Here is a 21,434-nt window from a genome sequence, read left to right on the forward strand (position 1 = left end):
GTTATCCCAAACTCTTTGGCAAATGTATTTATTTTAAAACCAATCCATTTCCCCTATTATAATTTCTTTCCAGGACTTTGATTCCATTCATCTCACCCAGCACTTCCTGCACTTGTTCTACTGTTAAAACTGGGGTTATGGTTTAGAACATTTCTGGTTTCAAATTAGTCCTGATTGCAGAACTAACAAGGGCCAAATTCTGAATATCTATGGTCAGAAGCAAGTCTAAGACTTAGGCCATGTCTACACTCTAGAGCCTATGCCAGCATAGTTATTTTGGTGTCACTAGGCTGGCATAGCTCCTGTGGCAGGTGCAGAGCATGCTCACAAAACTTCTTCTGCTGACATGTAATATGACCTCCTGAATCACCTTGGCTAAACTGACTGACAGAAGCACTCTTCTGTTGGCAAAGCCGTGTCTATACAGGGGGTTTTGTCGGCAGAGCTGTGTTGGCTAGGACGTGTGATTTCCCCCCCGCCCCCCACTCTTGCCTGACATTGCTATGCAGGGAAAACTTTGTATTGTAGCCCAGGCCCTTGTCTACACAGGGGCTTTTAGCTACCAGTGTAGTTACAGTGATACAACTTTGCTGGTGCAAATCCCAAAGGGGATGTGCTGCACCAATGTAAACCGGTATAAACCCCCAGTGTGGATGTGCCGACCTACCGTAAATCATGATTTGCACTGGTGCAGCTAGCTAACCCATCAGATAAACTAGTTTACCAGTCGCAGGTTACACTGGTGCAAAGGTGGTTACATCCCAGTACAGGCAAGGTCTTAATAATGGTTTCAAGAGCTGATCCTAAAATAAGGTCCCTTTTGTTTCTGATCTTTTTTGTTCTTTCATTCTTTCTTGCATTTATATCTCAAATCTTGCCTAAAAATCACCCCAGTCAAGTGTTACTCCCTTTCTGCCGTCTTTTTCTATTATGCAAGGGGCAAGCCATGGCTCAGGCCTGCACCCCAAAAAACGAATTCATTCATCATAAAAATGTCCAGATTTCACATCATATAATCCTGTGGTAATCCAGAAACACTGGCTTCTGTGGTCAGCCACAGCCCTTTGTACTGTCAGAGCTGGACTTCTTTTGTTTCTTTGGTAAAATTATTTAGTGCGTTTCTTCTGTTTATGTGGCCCAGACTATCCATGCTGATAAAATCTCCCATTGTAACCAATCTGTTCTTTTCATAGACTGTTTGGATTTTTCATCTTTGTCCCATTGCACGTTTGACAAGGAAAGCCCTAGCCTAGGCAAATTGCTACTCCCATCTTACTTGCTGCCTTCCCTTGAATTGTAAGCCTGCAAGGAGGGTGTTACCTTACAAGAAATCAGCTAAGCTAAGATGAGGGACAGGTGGAAACAATCAATATACTTATTTATTCAATGACAGAAACAAACCCAAAAAGCAAATGTCTTCAGTGGTATCTGTGTATAACAAATTATTAAAGATAAAAATATATTTGATGCCTCCTCTCTCACCCTTTGCTCGTTACTTGTCTTTTTAGGGTGTGTCTACACAGCAAACGCTTTGCCCAGGCTAGCCTGACCTCGCTTGGCTCCAGCTAGGGTGGGTAACAGCAGCAATGACAGTGCAGTACGGGCTTCGGCATGAGTAGCACAAGTCCAAAACAGAACCTGGGTACATATTCGGGTTGTTAGTGTGCTATAAAGCCTGCACAGTTTTGCATTCACTGTTGGATTCAAGCTGGTCAGGTAGGCTGGTCCATGCACAGCTTTTGCTGTGTACGCATACCCTTAGACCGTAAACTCTTTGGGCAGGGGACTGTGTCTTTATATTGTAAATAGTGATTAGTACAAGGCCCCAATCAGTGCATGATGCATCCTGCTATAGGACAGGAGTTTACACAGTCTTCTCTAACTCTGCCCCATATCACGTGACTGAGGACAGGAAGTGGAGTTCTGACTCTTTCCTGTGTGTCACACTTTTTATTACAGGTGCTATTATAATATAGATATTTCATAATAAACATAATTAATAATTGGGGTATCATTCTATCCTCCCTTCTTCTGTGACACCCCATCACCACAGTATCTGAGGGTACTAGTCCCACTTCCTCTACCTTCTCCTTCCCCTTTTCCCAGTCTGTTTTTTCTTATCTTTTATAAACAATCTAGATCCTTCAGCATTTCCCCCTCTTGGAATCTCACTTCCCTATGGTGTCAGTTCAGCCTGTGAAGATGAAATTCTCTCCCTTGTGATAGTTTTCTTTTTCTATTGTTGGACCTTTTCTGTTTTAGTGACATTTCAGACACTTCTCCTGCTGAGTTGGGTTTGTAGCTTTGTCTCAAGTCTTTTCTCTTGGTATTCTTGTTTTTATATATTATTTGTATCACTTTAGTTCACAGGCACAATCAAACATCAGGCCCCATGGTGGTAGGTGATGTACAGGCCTGTAACAAAGAAGGCAGTCCATGCACCAGAATGCTCATGATCTTCAGGACAGACAGGATGTAACAGGTGGATGAAACAGACAAATGCAGTGGGGTTGGAGAATGAGATAACAATAACATGAACAAAGTTTATCAGAAAAGCAGAAGTCACACCATGTCACTTGCCTGACCAATGCCAAGCAGGAATGATTTGCAAGCACTATAGCAGAGGTAAGTGCTGATGAGAGATTTAAAGGAGGTAAAGGTGGCAGCTTTATGAATTGTGTTGCAGCAGCGTCTTTTCCCATGCACTTGGGATTATGTGGGAGTCAGGTGGAGGGAGAAGTGGACCATCAAGGCTGGTAGGTAGAAAGAAGATCCTGTTTTTATTGAATCAAGCATTTGAAAATATGGATCCTATGTGCAGGGAAACAAAGGTGGGTTTGTAACTGGAAGTATATACTAAGTCTGAGCAGTTGGAACTGGATTGCAACTGGCTGTTTTACACTCTCTTTACAAGCCAGGAAAGTGGAGAACATACAGACCAAATACAGAAAAAAAAAAAAAAACAACAACAAATAGCTGGAAGTTGAGAGCAGAGAATTAAATATGTTGAGAGTCAAACAGTAAGTGATTAGAGAGCTGGGAAAGCGAGATGATTCTGTGAGAGTTTTAGTTTTTATGCAGTCAGAGAACCCATGATCTAGTCCCTCTCTCCAGACAGTGCAGGATTGTGCCTTATGGGACATTTTTCAGATCTGGGCAAATTTCAAATGTCCCAAACAATACAGTTTCCACCACTCCTCTTGGTAGCTGATTCTTTTTCCAGTTAAATTCTGAACCCTTATCTTGATATGGTTTGTTGGGCCTTCTGGTATTATGATGATGATGATTTTAAACAAACTTTGACCCACAGAACCCTTAAAATCTCTGTTAACTGCATTTTGGATGTTTCATGCATTCAGTGAAATATGTTGTATTTCCCAATTTCAGAAAAGAATAATTTTGAAACATTTAAAACAGTACAGCATTGTTAGGACAATGAATTGACTCAGGCAAGGATTTGCTCTGAGTCAACAATGGCAGTTTATAAGCCTTAACTAATGAATTAATTAATCCACACAGCACTCTTGTAAGTTCCATTATCCCCATCTAACAGTTGAGGAAACTGAGGCAGAAAAATAGAAATTTCTATGAAAGGCTCGGATATTACAGGGAGCTATGCTGTGCAGAACATAGATGGACAGACAGAATTATAATTTGGGAATTCCTGGCACTTAGTTTTCTGCTCAGAAAACCAGCTCACATCTCTGCAAAGACAGCTTTCAGAGGCTGGCTGGCCAGAGCTTATCAGCCTTTTATGGCAACAGAAATTTCCAGGCTCTAGATAGTAAGAGTGGATTTTTCTTCCCTCCTTGAGCTGACTGAGGCTAAGTGTTTGCCAGAACATCTGTTAACGTTGTAGCATCCTGTAAAATTAATTAGGATGGACTGAACAAATGAGCAATGTTTTTATCTCTTTTTTGTCACCTATGAAAGTGCATTGCAAACCCAACTGGGGTTAAACCCCTCTTGAGGCAGGTGCATATTTATATCTTGCCTCTTATATTCACTCCCGTTTCCCTCCTTTTAGTTTGTGCTTTGGTGCCACTGCCTGCCCTGGGTTTGCTTTCACAGAAAGTGCTTGAAGGCAATACTTTTCTGCTGTGTAGGTTTTGGCATCTCAAGTGTTTTTCATGGGTTTTCCAAGCCCCCATTGCTATCCAATCTGTGTTATTGGCAGCCAAAAGTGCCCATGGATTTCCTGTCTTTCTTTCCTCCAGAATTCACAGGTTTTATTTTAACACATGGTTTAACACATAGGTGCTACCAAGCATAAGAAGGCATGTGATGCCAGTGCTTCTGTTTTGGCACTGAGGAGGGACTTCCTGCAGAACCCTTGATGGACAAGACAGCCAAGAGACCAAGTAGTGGAAGTGCATGAAAAGTGTGTTTTAGAATGGATTCCCAGCCAGAAATATTCAAATGGCTGAGTTTATGGTCCAGCCTCACTTTACAGACTTAGAGCTGAGATGAACATCCTCATTAATAATACAGATCACAACTGAATTAGCTTGAAGGGAAAAAAAAGCTTCTGAATCTGCAAAAGAGGAATGTATTTAGGCCATCATTATTAAGCTGAATGATGGGCTTATCCTTGTTTTCATGGCCATTACTTTTCTCAGTAAGCAACGTTTTGTTTTGTTTAAACAACTCCAAAGTGAATTTTGGTGATTTCTGAAGTGCAAGTCTGACAGCATTAGACCTGGACAGTGTGGTCTAGAAGCAGACAGGGCACTGAATGAGGAGACTTGAGTTCTATTCCTGTTTCTGGAACTGACCTACTGTATGACCTTGGATAAGCTGACTTGGGCTCAGACTGCAGAGCTGTTTAACTGCAGTATAGATGTCTGGGCTTGGACTACAGCCCGGGCGCTAGGACCCTGCAAGGTGGGAGGGTCTCAGAGCTTGGACTGCAGCCTGAGCCGGAACAGCTACACCGCAATTAAAGAGCCCCACAGCAGCCCAAGCCTTGAAAGTTCAAGTCAGTTAGCATGGGCCAGCTACAGGAGTCTAATTGCAGCATAGACATACCCTCTGCCTCCTCTGAGCCTTTGTCTGTCTGGTCTGTTAAGACTGCAAGCACTTTAGTGCAGAGGCTGTCTCTTCTTATGTGCCTGTACAGTCTCTAAGCACAGGGAGGCTCTGATCTTGGTTGGAGTTTCTAATCACAACTGCAGTATGAACAAAGCAAAGATGAACATTTAGCAGATTTCTGTTCTGTCCCCTTTCCATCTCACCAGGCAGGCTGTGGGGAGTGCTCAGCACAGAAATGTTTTAACTAAACACTTCACAAAGAAGGTCACATATAATTTTGAATAAATTAAATAATTTGATGATTTGTTCATGGTCATTCCCTGAACAGAGGTAAAGTCTGATTGATACATTATCTACTATGAATGGTTGGTTCAGCCCTTGTAATGTGTCCAGTATATTATGTCCCCCCCTTCAAAAATAAGCTTCTGATTTGATCTGCACTTACAAGACCTGGATTCCTAGAGCAAAATCAGAAACTGCTTCAAACTTCACTGGGAGGGATGTGCAGATATAGCCATCCATGCATACCTGTCCTGAAGTGCATCATGGGGCTGAGTGGAGCTAGAAGAAGAATTTGGCAAAACAGCAGGCTCAGAAGGCAAATCCTGCATTTTGTCTGTTGCTTGGGTAGTTGATAAGGAATCTGAGGCAGGGAGCCAATGTTAACATTCAGCCTTTGATCAGACACATCAGCCAATGCAATCAGGATGGTTAACTGCGGCTCAGTATCTTACACAGGCAGTAAATACTTAAATTTCACTTGTCTAGATAGGGTTTTTGGTTGTCCTGAGCTGTAAGGCATTATGTGTTTTCATAGTTTGTTCCTATCACTATGTCCTTACTCTGTTCTGGGGGACCACCTGCTAAAAGCGTAGATCACTTCAGTGTGAGTTGAAAGTTCCCAACAGCTTATCCAAACTTGGGATTTGGACCTAGAGATTGCTAATAATGGTGCAGCTTTTTATGGTGTGTTTTTTGCAGTGCTGATATACTTGTCTGCTAGGAAACCGGTCTGAAATTGAGCTGACATATTTCTGAGAGAACTCCATTCTGCACCCCTCCCGTACCACAATTTCAATCAGCCCAGATTTGCCCTAGTTTTGGTCTGTTGGTTTGTCAATAAGGGCTGGTCTACACTCAAACTTGCACCAAAATGACTGAATTGGTTGTAATTCACACAGAACTTGCACCAAAATAAAAAAGTAGTGGGCACTTTTATTTCAGATGTATTATTTGTGCTATGGTAGTGCCAAGGAGCCAACCAAAAAAGAGGTTGTGCTAGACACTGTATGCCCACATACATAATAGAAAAACCCTAAAACAGAGTTTATGATTTGAATAAAGGGTGACTTTTTTAAAGTTAGTCAGTGTGTTTTTCATTATCCTAACTAAATCAAATAGGACAAATGGGATGATGTTGCATAGGAACTGCCTGACTGGATCAACCCTTTGGTCCATCTAGGGCTATATCCGGTCTCTTACCATGGCCAACATTAAATGCTTTCAGAAGGTGCAAGAAGCCACACAGTAGGCAGAGTGGGATAGTCTGTCCTCCATGAAGGTCTCATTCCCAGTTCCTAAAGACTGGTTTAAGCCTTGAAGCATGAGGTTTTATATCCTTTCCATAATTTGTTAGCATTAATTACTATAACTCTGAATATTCTTGTTACCCATTTCTTGTTGTCCATTTCATCTTCTAATCTTGCCAAATTCTTGGCTTTCAACATCCTGTGGCAATAAGTTCCAGAGTTTAATGGTATGTTGGGTGAGAAAGTATTTCCTTTTATCAATTTCGATCTAGTGTTTAAATCATGGGAGTGGGAATCCAGGGTACATTCCGAGTTTTGCCATTAACTTCCTATGATGATTGTGGATAAGTGACATTCTGTCTGGGGATATCCCTCACTTCATAAAGGTGTTGGATGGATTGACTGATCTCAGTGCTTGGAGATCCTCAGACATCATCAAGAGGGCAAGACATTTTCTTCATTTACTATAACAATTTTTCTGCCTCATCAGGTTGGAAAAAAAGCCTCTCTCATTATATTTTGGTACCTCTCCTCCAGATCAGAACCCAGGAGAGCAGAATCAAGAAAAAAAAGGGGTGGGAGGGGAGAGTTCACCAGTCTCAAAGGGCTAGTCTACACTTAAAACTTACAGCTGTATTGGTATTACAGCTGTGCCGTTGTAAGACCCTTGTGTAGCTGCGTTATGTTGGCAGGAGAGCATCTCCTGCCTACATAAGCACTTGTGTGGACAGTACTATGCCAGCAAAACTATTGTCACTCAAGGGTGTTCTCCTCCCCCCTCCCCCCAGAGTGACAAGTTTTGCTGGCGTAAGTGCTAGTGTAGACACGGCCTTAAAGTAGGCTGGTTTAAAGACATGGACAAAGGTCTGGAGAGTTCCTCTTTTTTCCAGACTGGCTTTCGTAAGCCTATTGTTTGACAGCGGCTTGTTCTGAGGCTGTATTGCTGCTGGAAAAAAAAAATGGGGCTTAGGAGGAGTTATTTATTATTTAAGCATCCTTCCACCCCTCTGTCTACAGAGCTGAGGTATTTTTAGAATGATCACCATAGTATCTAGGTGCTATCTTGCTGTGGTCTGGATTCTGGCTCCACCAGCTGACAGATCAGGTACTCTGGGTGATGTTTCAGTTCCCAGCACGTTCCTAGGACCAGAGGAAGAACATGACTACTCCGACTCATCACGGCAGCAACCGCAAGCAGCCTCTTACAGGGCTCCTGTACCCTTTTCTGCAGTGGTTGCAACACAAGGGGACACCCCCGTCAGGGACCTCAAAATTCACCCCCGGGGCTGCTCCAGCTTCCTTCCTGCCCGTTCATGGGGGGAGCAAAACATCGGTCTGGGGTTCTGCTCTCCCAGGCCCTTAGCAGGGCAGTAGTGCTGGCACTGTTGGAAAAGGTAATTTTAAGGGGAGGAGGGGTAGGGACAGACTTTATTTTTGTCAGGGGTGTGACTTGAAAGAAGCAGGGGCCAGCCCTCCTTCAGGCCAGCGGGTGGGGGCCTCCCCCAGAAACAGCCAGCCAACCCTCCCGCAGGAGGGATCAGGTGTGGGGGGGGGCAGTGCTACCAGCGGAAGAGGGGCTACACGGGTGCCCTGGCATTGTGGAGTGTGGGGGGGGTCCCTCCTACTCCGGCTGCACAACCCCCCAGCTCTCCTCCTCCTCCTCCTCCTCCCCCCCCTTCAACCCAATCCCTCTCTCCTCCCCCCTCTTCAACCCTCCCCCCACCCCTCTCTCCTCCTTCCCCGCCCCATCCCCCTACCCGGCTCCTCCGCTGCGCTCCCTCCTGGGGCAGGCATGAGGCGCGGATCATTCTCTCCCCCCGCGCCTCGCAGCCGGCCCGGCCCCCCGCCGCCTCTGCGTGTCCGGCCTGGGATCAGAGGCCCAGGACAACGGCTGCGCGCGCACCCTACCCGCCGCCGGGCACGTACCCCTCCCCCCCCCACCGCCCTGCACCCCAGGCGGCCTTCAGCAGCGAGCGAGGGAGGGAGGGAGGAAGCGAGCGGCACCGCAATCTATCTGCGGCGGGCCCATTGACGTCAGAGGGGGGCCCCGCCCGCACATGACCCCGAGGAGACCAATCAGAGCCGCCCTGGGTTGCTGCTGCCGCCGCCGCGCGCTGCCGCTGCAATTCCAACAGTCTGTCGGCGGAGCCGCTCCGCTCCTCTCCGCCGCATGCACACGCGCCCCGCGCCGGCGGCTGCACGCGCTCACCCCCGCCCGCTCGCACACGCACAGCCCCGGGGCAGGGACACCCCCCTCCCCTCTTCTCCCCCCTCGGCCCCGCCGCTCAGCCCCGGGGCGGGTTCCCCCTCGCTCGCTCCCTCCCTGCCCCGACGCCCCGCGCCCAGGCGGCTGCCCCCTTCGCCCGCGCCGGGATCGGCCCCTGCGCTCGCGCCGCTCCGCTGTGCGCGCTGCTGCTGCTGCTGCTGCTGCTGGCGGAGCATGGATCTGGCGAAGTGAAGCCCGCCGGAGGGAGGACGCCCGGGGACGGCGCGGACTGTAGGGCAGAGACCCACTGGCGGGCGCCTGTGTAGTTGAAACCAGGATTTATTATTTTTTAATTGCCTCCTTCTTCTTTTTTGGAGGGTGCTGAATTCCCTTCCCCCTCCATCCTCTTGGACAGTCCCCCCCCCCCTGCCCGGGCGTTTTTTGGTTGGCCGGGTGGCTTTTCTTTTTTTTTTTAGTATTTTTTTTTTAATTATTTTTTAATTTTTTTTTAAAAAAAAAAAGGCGGTTCACGTTCAGCCAGAAGCCAAAAGCTGCAATGGATTTTACTGGCAGCTCAGGTGGGGGCAGCGATCACCGGCAAATCGAGGAGAGCAAGCCACTGCTGGGTGAAATGTCTGCTACTGAGGGGAGTAAAATGGGTGCTGCTCGTTGCAGGCGACCCCTTCTGCACTGCAATGGCATGAGGTATAAACTGCTGCAGGAGGGGGACATCCAGGTTTGTGTCATCAGACACCCCCGGACATTTCTTAGCAAGATCCTCACCTCCAAATTTTTGAGGAGGTGGGAGCCTCATCATTTGACCCTGGCAGATAACAGCTTAGCCTCAGCGACAGTAAGTACCCTGTTCTCACTAGCTTTCTCAAAGAATAAGACACACTTCTGTCCTGCAACACAGAGCTCCCCGCTTCTGATTGTAATGCCTTGACTCTCTTTTCTCTGTAACACAAGACAGCTCTGTTGTCAGATTAATGCTGGATAATATACCTCTTCATCAACCTAGGTTGCTCTGTTTTATCTCCAAGGGTTAGAAAATCTTGGGGATTGTTAGACAATATAGAAAAGCCTGCTTGCCTACCTACTGCAGATATTGGCCATACAGATATTCGACTTTTTAAATAATAGCCTGAATGCTTACGTGTGTGTAATGTATAACCAGGATTGTGTATCGTTCTTAAAAACGCCAGGCAGGTCTGAATCTTGCTATGTTGGAAGAAGGGTTCAACCGCAAGACTACCTTAATTTTTTTTTTTAAAACCTCAGCAGCAGTTGTCTAAATTAATAATTGTTCTGTGATAACATGGGAGAAGAAACTTGACTAAAGCAAATCTCATAGAACTGAAGAAGTAAAAATAAAAGAAAGTACATATAGTAACTGGTGGAAAATAAATATTCTCTTTGCACAGGACTGGAAACTGAAAAATTAAACAATTCGTTCCCCTTTTCCCGTGTGTGTGTGTGTTTGTGTGTGTGTGCACGCGCGCGCGCACCCTTGTGCGTGTGTGCACATGTGTGAATGAACCTCAGTGTCCAAAACCCAGTTTGGAATTTTTTTTTGCAACCATAAATAGTGCTTACTAATTTATAATTTTATTACATTTTAAAGGCAAATCTTGTTTTTATTCTCTGTGTGATGTTTTTATGGTTTTGTTCCCTGGGAATGTGATAGTGACATGAAATTAGGATATTTTAACAAAAGCTAAACTAAAATCTGCAATTGACATTTGACATATTGGCAAGGTTGGAGGTAGGGAGGAGACAGGATGCTTTTAATTTTGAAACCAGATACTTTTAGTATGGACTGTGAATATGCCGTCTTGGTCTAGGCCTTGTTTTTGGTTCTTATTTTGGTGTTTGCCTATCACTTCTAGCCACTGACAAGGTGATAATGAAATATGGTAGTCTCGTTTAGGGTTTTCTCTCTCATTGAGGGCAATGACGAAACCAAGTTGTGAGCAAATCATATTACCAACACAAAAGGTACATAGAAAAATATGTACTAGCCTTAAAAATGTGGAGTGTGTGTGTATACATATAATCAAAAATTACACATGTAGTGTCTATGTTTTTAAAGGATCAGATGGCATTTGGTGCAGCATTGTGAACCAATGAAATATAATAGGCTACACACGTATTTACAATCATATAGGACTTTAACTAGATAGTGGCTTGATTCTGGCTTTTTGATTTGTGTGTAAATACCTTGTTTTTCTCAGTGGATCTTCTCTAGAATAGAATAGGTACATTGGCTTCATTCTGTTCTTCCCATAGGAAATTCAAAATGTGGGACTGCGAATTAGCCGTTATATGAGTGTCCATCAGTGGTCCATTTGGATGGGTTTCCTTCCGTCAGTAGTGTGTTTGAAGGTTGATTTCAAATATGGGCATAACTTGAAATGGGGACAGCACATATGTAGATGTTCCAGGCCTCTTTAACCCAGTATTCTGCCACACAGAGCATCTGAAGCAGATTCATCCACAGGAGCTATCTGTAGGTAGACTTGAAGATCTTGAAGTTTCATATCTAACATGCTGCCACCATGCCATCACCTACGACTGTTCCACTGGGCTATCCAGGATGTTCACATGCCCAAAAGAATATTAATCTCTTGCTGCAAACTGAGCTACTGTAGGGAAGGAGCAATAGGCAGTGAAGCGTTAAAGGAGAATCCCCCAAAGGAAACATGAGTAGGGAACAAAGTTCCAGTTCTGCATAGTTCTGTAAAGATACTCCAAGGGGCAGAGAGGAAGTTGAATACTAATGGTAAAAGGCATTTTCTTTACTGTGTGAAATGGGAAAAAGAGGTGTAATACCTGATATTGATAATCCTATTTGTGCTAAATACATTTTTAAAAAAACTTTGAAAATAGAAATACACCAGGGATTAATTTTTATGTATGCAAAGAGATAGCTACCTCTTTCTTTCTGGCAAGGTTTTAACTATTTCAGACATAAGGGTAGTACTTTCTGAAAGAATTTCCCATTCACTTTATGCTAGTTCAGTAATTAATACGCAATTTTTCTCTCATCCTTTTTCCTTAAGACACATCATGAACAAAAAAAATACTAAACCATTCGGTTATTCCATGCCCCAATATCTTATGTTGCTGGTCTCATTGTTTTCCGTGGGAGCTCCATTTTGTTGAGTGGTGCTTATCTGTGCTAGGTCTTGTACCTGTAATGATCATTTCTCAGTGTCAGTTCACTAAGTAAATACAGTATGTTTAGGGCTAAATCCTGCTTGCCTTATGCATGCAGGTAGCTTCATTCATTTCAGAGGGACTACTCGGGTGAGTAAGGAGAGCCAGAATATGCCTCATAATTATGTTCTTGTTGCTTGAATGTGTGGCTCTGTATTCAATCATGTTTTTAGACATTTGATCTAGGCTATTTAAATTTATAGTTGTAAAAAGTCGGGCATATATAATTCCAACAGAAATCACTGTTGGTGTCAAGGCAAGGTAGAAATGGAAATCAAATTGAGTGCCTAAAATTAGGCGTTTAAATCCATACTTCGGCATCTCAATAGAAGTGGCTTGATATTTTTTTTTCAGAGCAACTATTGTTTCTACAGAAAGGTGTGTAGCATTGTGGGCACTCACCACATCTGAAAACAGGCCTACTTTAACACTTAGAGCTCTTCGTGTTCAAAATGCTCTACAGACATTCACTAATTAATCGTCACATCATCGCTGCAAATCCTATGGCATGATGAGTTTTACTGCATCCTATATAAAAGGAATAACATTGAACCGGGAAATAACCTCACCTTATTTTGCATTTGAAAGCAGAAATTGTAGGGACAGCTAAAATATTGAACCTTGATCTGGCCAGGTCAGCACATGAATGCTATGGATAAGGTATTTGTTAGTCATAGACATTTGATATCCTCTTTGTTATCGCCTGGGACATATGTGACTGAAATCCACCCCCACAAACTCTTATTTGCTAACCTACCCAAGTCCAGATACTGGCTTATTTTGCATCTAGATTATCCATCTGTTGTTTGTACCGCTGATAGACACTGTTCCATATAGAAGTGTGTCTAATAAACAAGGATCTGTTGTTTTGTCAAGATAGATGACTAATTTCATTGTTTAATTAGGAAAATATGCATTGGGACTCTGAGAAGACAGCTTTTCTTAGTGAATGCACTAAGCAGAGAAATAGAGAGAAGTATTCAGGCCATTTTATTTTAGTGACTGCTGTTAAAAAAGAATTCACAACCTTTACAAAAATCACATGATAAATTTTTTTCAACACAGCAAATGGTAAATGTTTCAATTATAATTAACCTGTATAAAGTAAAAATAGGACTCACTTTAACTTAATTTTATGCTAAATTGGCCCTGGTCTACACTGAAAAATTAAATCAACCTAGCTGTGTCGCTCGGGGGTGTGAAACATTTACACCCTCCAACGTTGTAGTTAGGTTGACTTAACTCCCAGTATAGTGGTGGCTGGGCTGATGGAAGAAACTGCCTCTCGGTGGGCTGGATGAACTACCATGATGGAAAAAACCTTCTATTGCTATAGGAAGTGTCTACACTGTGGTGCTGCAGTGGCTGTGCCGCTGTAGCATAGACAAGCCCTTTCTGTAGATGTTGGGATTTTGCCTGGTCTGTGTATTATTTCCATTGTTTGCTTTCACTCTCTCATTTCTCTTCAGACGATTTTCTTTATACATGGCATAGTTTCATGAATACGCATACATCCTGTGTAGGCTGTGCTGCTGCTGTGTAAGGATTTTTTTTATATCAGTCAGCTTCGCAGCTCGTTTTTCTTTTCTTTTCTTTTCTTTTCTTTTCTTTTCTTTTCAATCTTTCAATGCCAAATGTCCCAATGGGACATTTTAATATTTACAAACTTCATTTGCCAGATAACAGCTTGCTTGGGGACAAATCTGACTTTCTCCCTATGGGAGGAATGATGTTTGTTTTATAAACATTTATCAAGCTCTAAATGACAGTGCATTTGCTAATATTCTTTCTGGGATTTTTTTTTTCTTCAATAGGGTCTGCTTTTGTGTAGGGCTTATTTGGTTAGTGGCAATGATTATAATAATAAAGATCAATGATAATAAAATCCAATTTAACCTGTTTCCTCTAAATTGTTATGAGGAGAATGAGAATTGACTATTTAGAGTACAAAGATCAAAGTGAAATTGTCAATAGTTTTCAGGTGCCAGCCTTAACTGGGCTTCTGTAGAATTTCTTTCGTTCCCCTACTGTGCCCCTTTTGGGTGTCTGTTTTCCCCCCACCCCTTCTGTTTCTTCCTTCGCTTGGAGTAGTATAAATCTGGCAGAATTTACATTGTAGTCCCTGGAGCATACATGTAACATACACACACAGCAAAAAAAGAGAGGGTGAACTAAGCAGTTCTTTTCACTGTTGTGGTATGACATCCCCCTAGTAACTCCCATCTTGGAAGACAAGGCATATTTGCATCCATGAAATTACTCATTAACCTCCAGTTTCTTGAGAGAAAAATGAGCTTTTTTTAGTACATTTCTTTCTTGTTTTTAGTGTCACTTTTACAGACAGGTTGGATATAATGGAACATAACCAATCCCATTCAAAACTGGGAATAATCCCGAAGAGAATTCAGAGCTGTTCTGTGCAAGAAAGCCTGTGGGGGCACTAGTTTGTTGGTAAAGCAACTAGTCCAGAAATACATTTAAAAGAAGAATGGAAGTTATAGTCACTCCGGGAGCTGATAAATTGCATATACAGTCGCTGATTAGTTAGGTGTATATATGTGATTGAAATTTAAATGAAGCAAATACAGAAAAAAATTGCTTGAAATTAGGAAAGGGGGAACAGAGATTTGAGGTCAGTTTGGTCTTGGAAAAATGTAGCTATTGTGTTGAAGCATGTTTTTTTGAACTTTTCCCTGTCTTAAAACCAAGGGAAGAATTGGTATCAAGCAAGAATCTTTGTTTTCTTGAGCACAGGCTCCCATTTAGTTAGAAAAACATTATTTTTAAAATTAAATTTTCCCTTGATAAACAATTTGATCAAGGGGGAAATGTTATGCAGAACTTGAAGTTTCACAACACTCATAAAAACAGAACCACATTTAGAAGGTTCCTGAAATCCAAACACCACCAGGTTCCCCAATTTCTAATGAAAATAACTTAAAAAAAATTAGATTTTTATTAACAGTGTTTGTGATAAGCCGAGTGAATGTCTGACTCCTTCCCATCTTCCAAAACCTGTAAGTTCACTGATATCAATGTGACTCTGCCAACATAAGTAAGGTAAGCTTAGCCCCTGAATCAGTACAGATACAGAATCAGGAATAAATTTAAGAGAATAATTTTCTAGTGTACCCGAAAAATGAAATACTCTATTTAATTTTCCTTTTGGAACAATGAGTCTGATAATTTCTTATGCAGTAAGTCAAAATATTTCATATTGCCAATTAATGCTTTTCTTTGTTAATACATAAATGTGTAATGCATATGTTTGTCCATGTGTGCATATATTGGTATGGTCTATCTGTCATACAATATGCTTAAGCCCCTTGTTAGCCATCAGAATAATTTCATCAGTTCTATAAAAAAAATTAACCCTGGAATTTGTACACAACCATTGGTAATGTGGAGGTCTTTGCAAATCATGCCCAAAGAATTGTTTTCTCTATACAGCTCAAGTTTAGCTTTATATTCCACTAACAACAAAACATCATCTACATTTTTAAAAAAAATTTCAACTGACCTGCAGACTGTAAATGATTTGTCAGATGTCTGCTGTAAATGATAAGCCATATTTATTACTGTCCTAGCCATAACTTTGTTTAAAAAAGTTAACAGAGTTGATATTTCTTTAAAGTTGTTTCACGTCCATCAGACATTGCTGTAGGGATTATCAAACGAGTCAAAAAATAGTGTATCTATCTAGCCAGTACTGCCATGGTATTGTCACAGAACTTGAACACAATTTCAACCAGAAGCCATATTTTTTTCAATAGTATGAGAACGCTTAATTCCCCGGTAGGTTGAGAACTCATACAAATCCACATTGTACATTTTATGTTTTCATGGCCATGCATGAGAAAGGCGCTCATAAATTCCATTCTGTTTTATCTGTCCTATTTATCATTGGAGGAAAGATGCAGTGCTAGCCACTACATAGTGACAGGCCCCATGAGGAAACTTGCATGTTGCCTTGTGTACCCAGTAGAAGTCTGATTCTGCCGTGGGAATTGAGGGTTCTTAGCACCTTGTGGGAACAGATCCTCAGGGATTGTGAGATCATCTTTCTTTTTTAATATGGATATTGCAGCTAGTGAGGGAAAATGCCTGTTAGATAATCTAGTCCAAAATATAGTCCCCTGGTAGAGCTTTTATTAAATATTTAAAAGATTTTTATACTTAGTGAAAAGGCTATCTGAGGGCGTGTGTCATTTGTGTTGGCATTATGACCGTGTCAGTTTATGGGTTTGGACTGTAAAGAACAGAGCAAAAACTCCTGGCCCCACTAAGATCAATGGCAAAACTCCCATTGACTTAAATCCTGGGGTCAGGATTTCACACAGAATCATTGGAGGAAAAAGACAAACAGATTTAGTACAATTGTGGAGAATGATTCTGGAAATAATTAATTTTACAGATATTTTATCTACATTCTACCTGTTTACTCTTTTGAAGTCCGCAGAGCAGGAGCTAGACATGTGTTGCAGTAAAATTCTTTCTCTCATAATCCCTTATTTTTCATGATCACAAGCACACCTAGTTGAGGACTACATAAGGATTTACTCTTTATTCCAAGTAAAGAATGAAAGAAAAGATTTGATGGTGATTTAATGATTGAGAGGCCAGGTTTTGGCTTTGTTTGTTAGTGTTGCAACATCACATCTGAGAGTGAAATGGGAGCCGCTGTCTCCCTAAATGACTCTGGGTCAGTTTGTGCTATTGAAAACCCATCCTCCCCCTCATTCAGAGTTCCCCAAAAGAGCCTTCCAGCTGCAGGCTCACCACTGCTTTCACTTCTGTCCCTTTGTGTCGTCTCTTCTGTGTATGCTGCCAATTTAAAGTCTGCACTTGCCCATGTACTTACGTGTATAAAACGTATCCTCGCCATTTTCACTCGTTACCTTTTAGAGTTCATGTGTTTTCAGCACTGACGGCATTTTAAAGACCTGATAGTGCCATTTTGGCCTGTTGCTCCAAGTGACTGCTCATACATGGATTATGCCTCTTAAAAAGGTGCAACTCTCAGCTCCCTGGAGCATGGGAGGATGATACAGCCTGCTCCATTCCAAGCATGCAGCCATCTTTTTGCTGGCTAGTGTGAGGTGAGTGGAGTAGGGCCATAATCCTGATCCTTTGTGGAAGCAATCTCCATGCTCAGGGACTGCTATTGTGTTTGGCCCTTGCATGGGGTGCACAAATTGGGAAGGCTACATCCATTCTCTCCCCTCCCGGGCGCCCCTGCATTAGGGCCAACCCTAAATGTCTAATTGGCTTTTTTCCCTCCACTGATGCTGGTTGCTTTTTGCATTTCAATCAGCTTGGACAATGAAACTGGCCTGGTAGGGTCCCTTTCTGGTTCTCACGCCCTTGCTCAGAGCTTTCAGTATTGCTAGCTCTTGCAGTTTTATCATGAGTCTCACAATGTGATGTTTTCCTCAAAGCCCCAGTGACTGGGATTGAAGAGATTCTCTGAAAAGTAAGTTTCTAGCTCTTATGGTTGTGGAGAAAAGCTTAAAAACATGAACCAAGAAATCAGAAAGCAGATAAATAAAGAACCCCAAATGTATTATTATTATTTTTTAAAAACTCATGATATTTAAGAGAATCTTATGATTTTTGGGACCAAACTCAGAATTTTTGAACACTTGGCAATAAAAGGTTTCTGCTGCTTGCGTTTCTAGCACTTTAGAGATGTAGAAGTTATCAGAACAAAACAAAACTGTTTTGTCTTTTGAAATTTTAAAACCTGAAAAAATTCCATTGTGAATTAGGCCATGTCTATACCGATAACAGCTGTACCGCTATAGTGCTTGTGGTGAAATGAGAGCTCTCCCGTTGGCATAAAAAGAAACCACCCATGAGTGGCATAAGCTATGTGCATGCTAGTGCTTATGTCAGTATAACTTGTGTTGCTTAGAGGGAGGAAGGGTGGAATATTCACACCCCTGAGAGACATGAATTACGCCAACATAGGTGGTAGTGTAGACGGCTATGTACTGTATTTGGTAGAGCTGTGCTGCTGCAGTGCTGTATGTGTAGACCTGGTCTTAGAAATCACAGATGACACAATAAACATTGCCTGAAGAAAGTTGCAATTTAGTTACACTGAAGATTGTTTGTTTATTTCAGAAATACCAAGATTGCATTTATTTTTCTTATAAACTCTAACAAAATCTAAACTTATGACAAACTACCACAGGAATCTTTAATTATTTTTTTCTCTGTTGTAAAGATTTACAGTATAGTCAGTCATACATACCCATACAGAGTGAGGGAATGAGAGTGTATGTGTGTGAGAGATGCACACAGTGTCTTTATTAATACATATGTATTTCGTGGGTCAGAGTTTTGGCAGGCAAATGCATGTGCAGAGTGCTTGCCTAATTTGTGTTTATAGTTACTGCAATTGAACATATAAATCAGGAAATTGTGTGTGTAGATAGACAATTCTGATCATTTTTATGGGCATATACTGTTTTTGTGCCTAAAAAAGTGGTGCCTGGAGTATCTTCACAGAATATGTTAAACCATATAGATTAGCATCAACAATAAATTATCATTATCATTAGGAAACATTGTCATATAATATTTTTCTTCCAACCTTTGTCTGCCTTGTTTATTTAGAATTTAAGCTTTTCGGGTCAGGATCTCTTATATATGGTGGCTAGTCAAGTTGTAAAATTGAGGCCTTTACATGCTACTGTTATACAAGTTAGAATATGCCATTTCAGCGTCTCTGCAAGCACCTAAAATAGCACTAAATGTATAAATGACTGTTACCTTCTGTGATTGAAATGTTTAATGGTAAGATGTCACCAGCTTTTAGAGATTATTTCTGAAATGAATTGACCTGAATTGAATTTTGTTTAATAAAATGAAAATATAGGTTTATGGTTTTCATACAATATAGGAATAGCAATTTCTTCTTGACTTTATGTGAGTATACAAGAAAAGATTCTTTTGCCCATTTCTTTAAAAAAAAAAAAAATGAGCATGGGAAATACATGCTTTTGGATAAATATATAATAATTTCGTATTGCATCTCGAGTAGTGACAGCAGGAAAATTCTCCTTGTCAATAAAATCCTGGTTTATAGTATCATAGTGGTTTGAAGATCTTAAAGTGCTTTACCAAGATCACTAAATACCAATAAGCCCATTTTACAGATGGGAAAACTGAGGGGGCAAAGAGGTTGAACCCTATGTCTTCCAAAGAGTCTACTAATTTTTAGATGGCCCAATTTTTGGATGCCTTGAACAGTCTATAGTGTTGTTTGCAGAATGTTCATTCGCCCACAGCTTCAGTTGAATTGTGTCTCAGGTTGGACATCCCAAATCAGTAGACACTTCGGATAGTATTGGCAAAAGTGCCTTACTAGCGGGCTCTCAGTACAGCAGTCAGAGAGCTGGTGCAAAATCCAGGCCTCCTTATTCTCAGTGGTCTGCTCTGAGCACTAGGCCATGTTGCCTCTTCTGATTTTGCGAGCTAATACTTGTCACGACAGCCATAAAGCCAGTGGGGTTGTCAGGGTAACTAGGGCAAAATGTGGCCCAGTATGCTCACTTAGCACCTTTAGATCGTTCCACAAAATGTAGAAAACAAAAAACCTCTGTCAGGGAGCCAGGTGCTAATCACTTTTAAGACTCTTGCTTTCTGGGCTGTGTGTGTCAGTGTCAGTTCCGGACCCAGACACTTTGACTACACTGAACCTTTTCAACAGCTCCATTTGTATGAGGGAGATCTTGCTTCATTTTTACAGAATCAGGACATTGGGTACCATGTTTTCTAAAGGATTGGTGCTTTTTTTCCCTCTGCATGTAAAACACAAACGTTAGAGGTTGGTGTGTTAAACCTAGGAATGACTTGAGAACAATATATTTACAGAAGAGTCTCAAAACATCATGCTTGCTGCCTACTACGTATAAATGTAAGCAGGTAGGATACAAGCAGTATAAGATTGTGCGGACTCTTTAAATAGTACCTCTAAGAGTCAGATCCTTAGCTGGTGTGGCTCCAATGAAGTCAACGGAGCTATACAAAGTTATACCAGCTGAGCATCTGGAACCTGTGACTGGAGTGGTTCTAGGCAACTTAGAGACACATTACTGTACCAAGGGAGTTTTCTATGCATTCACTTTTAGAGCACCAGATCTGGGCATTTGATGCCACTGGCTGAGAATTGTGACTAAATTGTTTCCTTGGATGTAGTGGTTCCACGGATACTCCTGGTTCTAGCTGCAGTATTTTCTCTACATCTTGGTTCTGAAAAAGAAGGAGGGGTGGGGGGGGAGCTGCTCCCAAACATCATAGCAACCCCCAATTATGACAGCAATTGCTTTTGTAGTTTGTCATAGACATTCTGGTATTTGATGACTCTGGGGATTAGGAATGGGACTTGGAGGCTTCCAGCTCCTGGTTGAGACCAACCCAAGTTGGTGGGGACCAGAAATTGTTACCAGCTGCAGTCTGTTCAGGGGTTTTTGTTAAGTGAGTTCAGTAGCTTTAGTTGGCCACTCAGCAGTCAAATGTTCACAGATGAGCCAGGCACTACAAAGTGACCCCTTCGAGTAGGTAGCCAGTGGGATAACAGGCTTCACTGAAAGTAATACCTCAACTCAGCCTAATGTAGAAGAGCTTTTGTGGGCCTAACAAAAGAAAAAGGGAGGAATTCAGCGTATACAGTGTCATTGGAGCTGGAGAGGTGCAGGGCTGGGAAGACCCTGGCCGGTGGCTCTTACCATGCACTGGGCTCCAGCTGCTAGTCCTGTTGGGAGGAGGGGTCACTGTATGGGGAGCTGTCCCTCGTCTCCCCACCCTCCTGCATCCGGATCCCCCCACCCACCCAGACCGCCCTCCCACGCGAATCCCCATCCCGCCGAGCCCCAGCCAACTGCACCTGAACCCTTACCTCGCCGAGCCCCACTTTACCTGCACCCAGACCCCCCTGCCAAGCCGCACCCCCCTCCCGAACTCCCCCTGCAGAGCCCCAGCCACCTTCACCATTCTCTGAGCCCCTGTGCTTTCAGATTCTCCCACCCTCAGACCTTCTAACCGCACCCAGGCTGCCCCACATGGAACCCTTTCACTCCACACCTGGATCTCCCCACACTTGTATTCTGCCAGGCTGAGCCTGCTTGCCCCACACCTCGATCGGGGGGCAGGGCTGGGCATGCGTGCGAGACTGTCCCTCTCACTTGCTGTGGAACCATATAGATGTGCCAATATGCCTAGTAAGGAATCTATTTGTCAAAAAGCATTTCCTCAATCTTTTTTGTTGTCTGTATTGTTACAGACATGCTGACAAGTATTTGGAAATAAATTACCAAAATACTTGAAAATGGTGTGATTATATTGTGGTGGTTTGACAAATAAAATATGCAGAGTTTTGCAGAATTTTAAAGTATTGTGGGCTGAATTTTTAATTTTTTGGTGCGGAATTCCCTCAAGAACAA

The 21,434-nt window shown here is 42.5% G+C and overlaps 1 protein-coding gene and 1 long non-coding RNA gene across 7 annotated transcripts in view; one reads left to right on the top strand and one right to left on the bottom strand.

Moving 5' to 3' along the window:
• Positions 1-7,512: 7,512 nt before the first annotated feature.
• On the bottom strand, positions 7,513-8,487 carry LOC137147651 (uncharacterized). Of its 2 annotated transcripts, none has more exons than XR_010918284.1 (2): positions 8,318-8,487; positions 7,513-7,700 (listed from the first exon to the last, which is right to left on the bottom strand). It is a non-coding gene; the product is annotated as an uncharacterized lncRNA (long non-coding RNA). The 2 variants fall into 2 exon arrangements; XR_010918285.1 differs by having other exon boundaries at positions 7,513-7,942.
• A 261-nt stretch (positions 8,488-8,748) lies between these two features.
• CMIP (c-Maf inducing protein) overlaps positions 8,749-21,434 on the top strand; it is a 167,888-nt gene continuing 155,202 nt past the window's right edge. For 2 of the 5 annotated variants that reach the window (XM_067540148.1, XM_067540149.1), the window contains exon 1: positions 8,749-9,619. In XM_067540148.1, coding sequence (XP_067396249.1) covers positions 9,323-9,619 — 297 coding nt within the window. In that variant the 5' untranslated portion in view covers positions 8,749-9,322. Of the gene's footprint in view, positions 9,620-14,971; positions 15,046-21,434 lie in introns of those variants that run through there. The other 3 variants (XM_067540150.1, XM_067540151.1, XM_067540152.1) reach the window with 2 other exon arrangements.

Source organism: Emydura macquarii, unplaced genomic scaffold, assembly GCF_026122565.2.
Source record: "Emydura macquarii macquarii isolate MOO-44397 ecotype Brisbane River unplaced genomic scaffold, CSIRO-AGI_Emac_v2 contig_561, whole genome shotgun sequence".
Classification (NCBI taxonomy): Eukaryota; Metazoa; Chordata; order Testudines; family Chelidae; genus Emydura; species Emydura macquarii.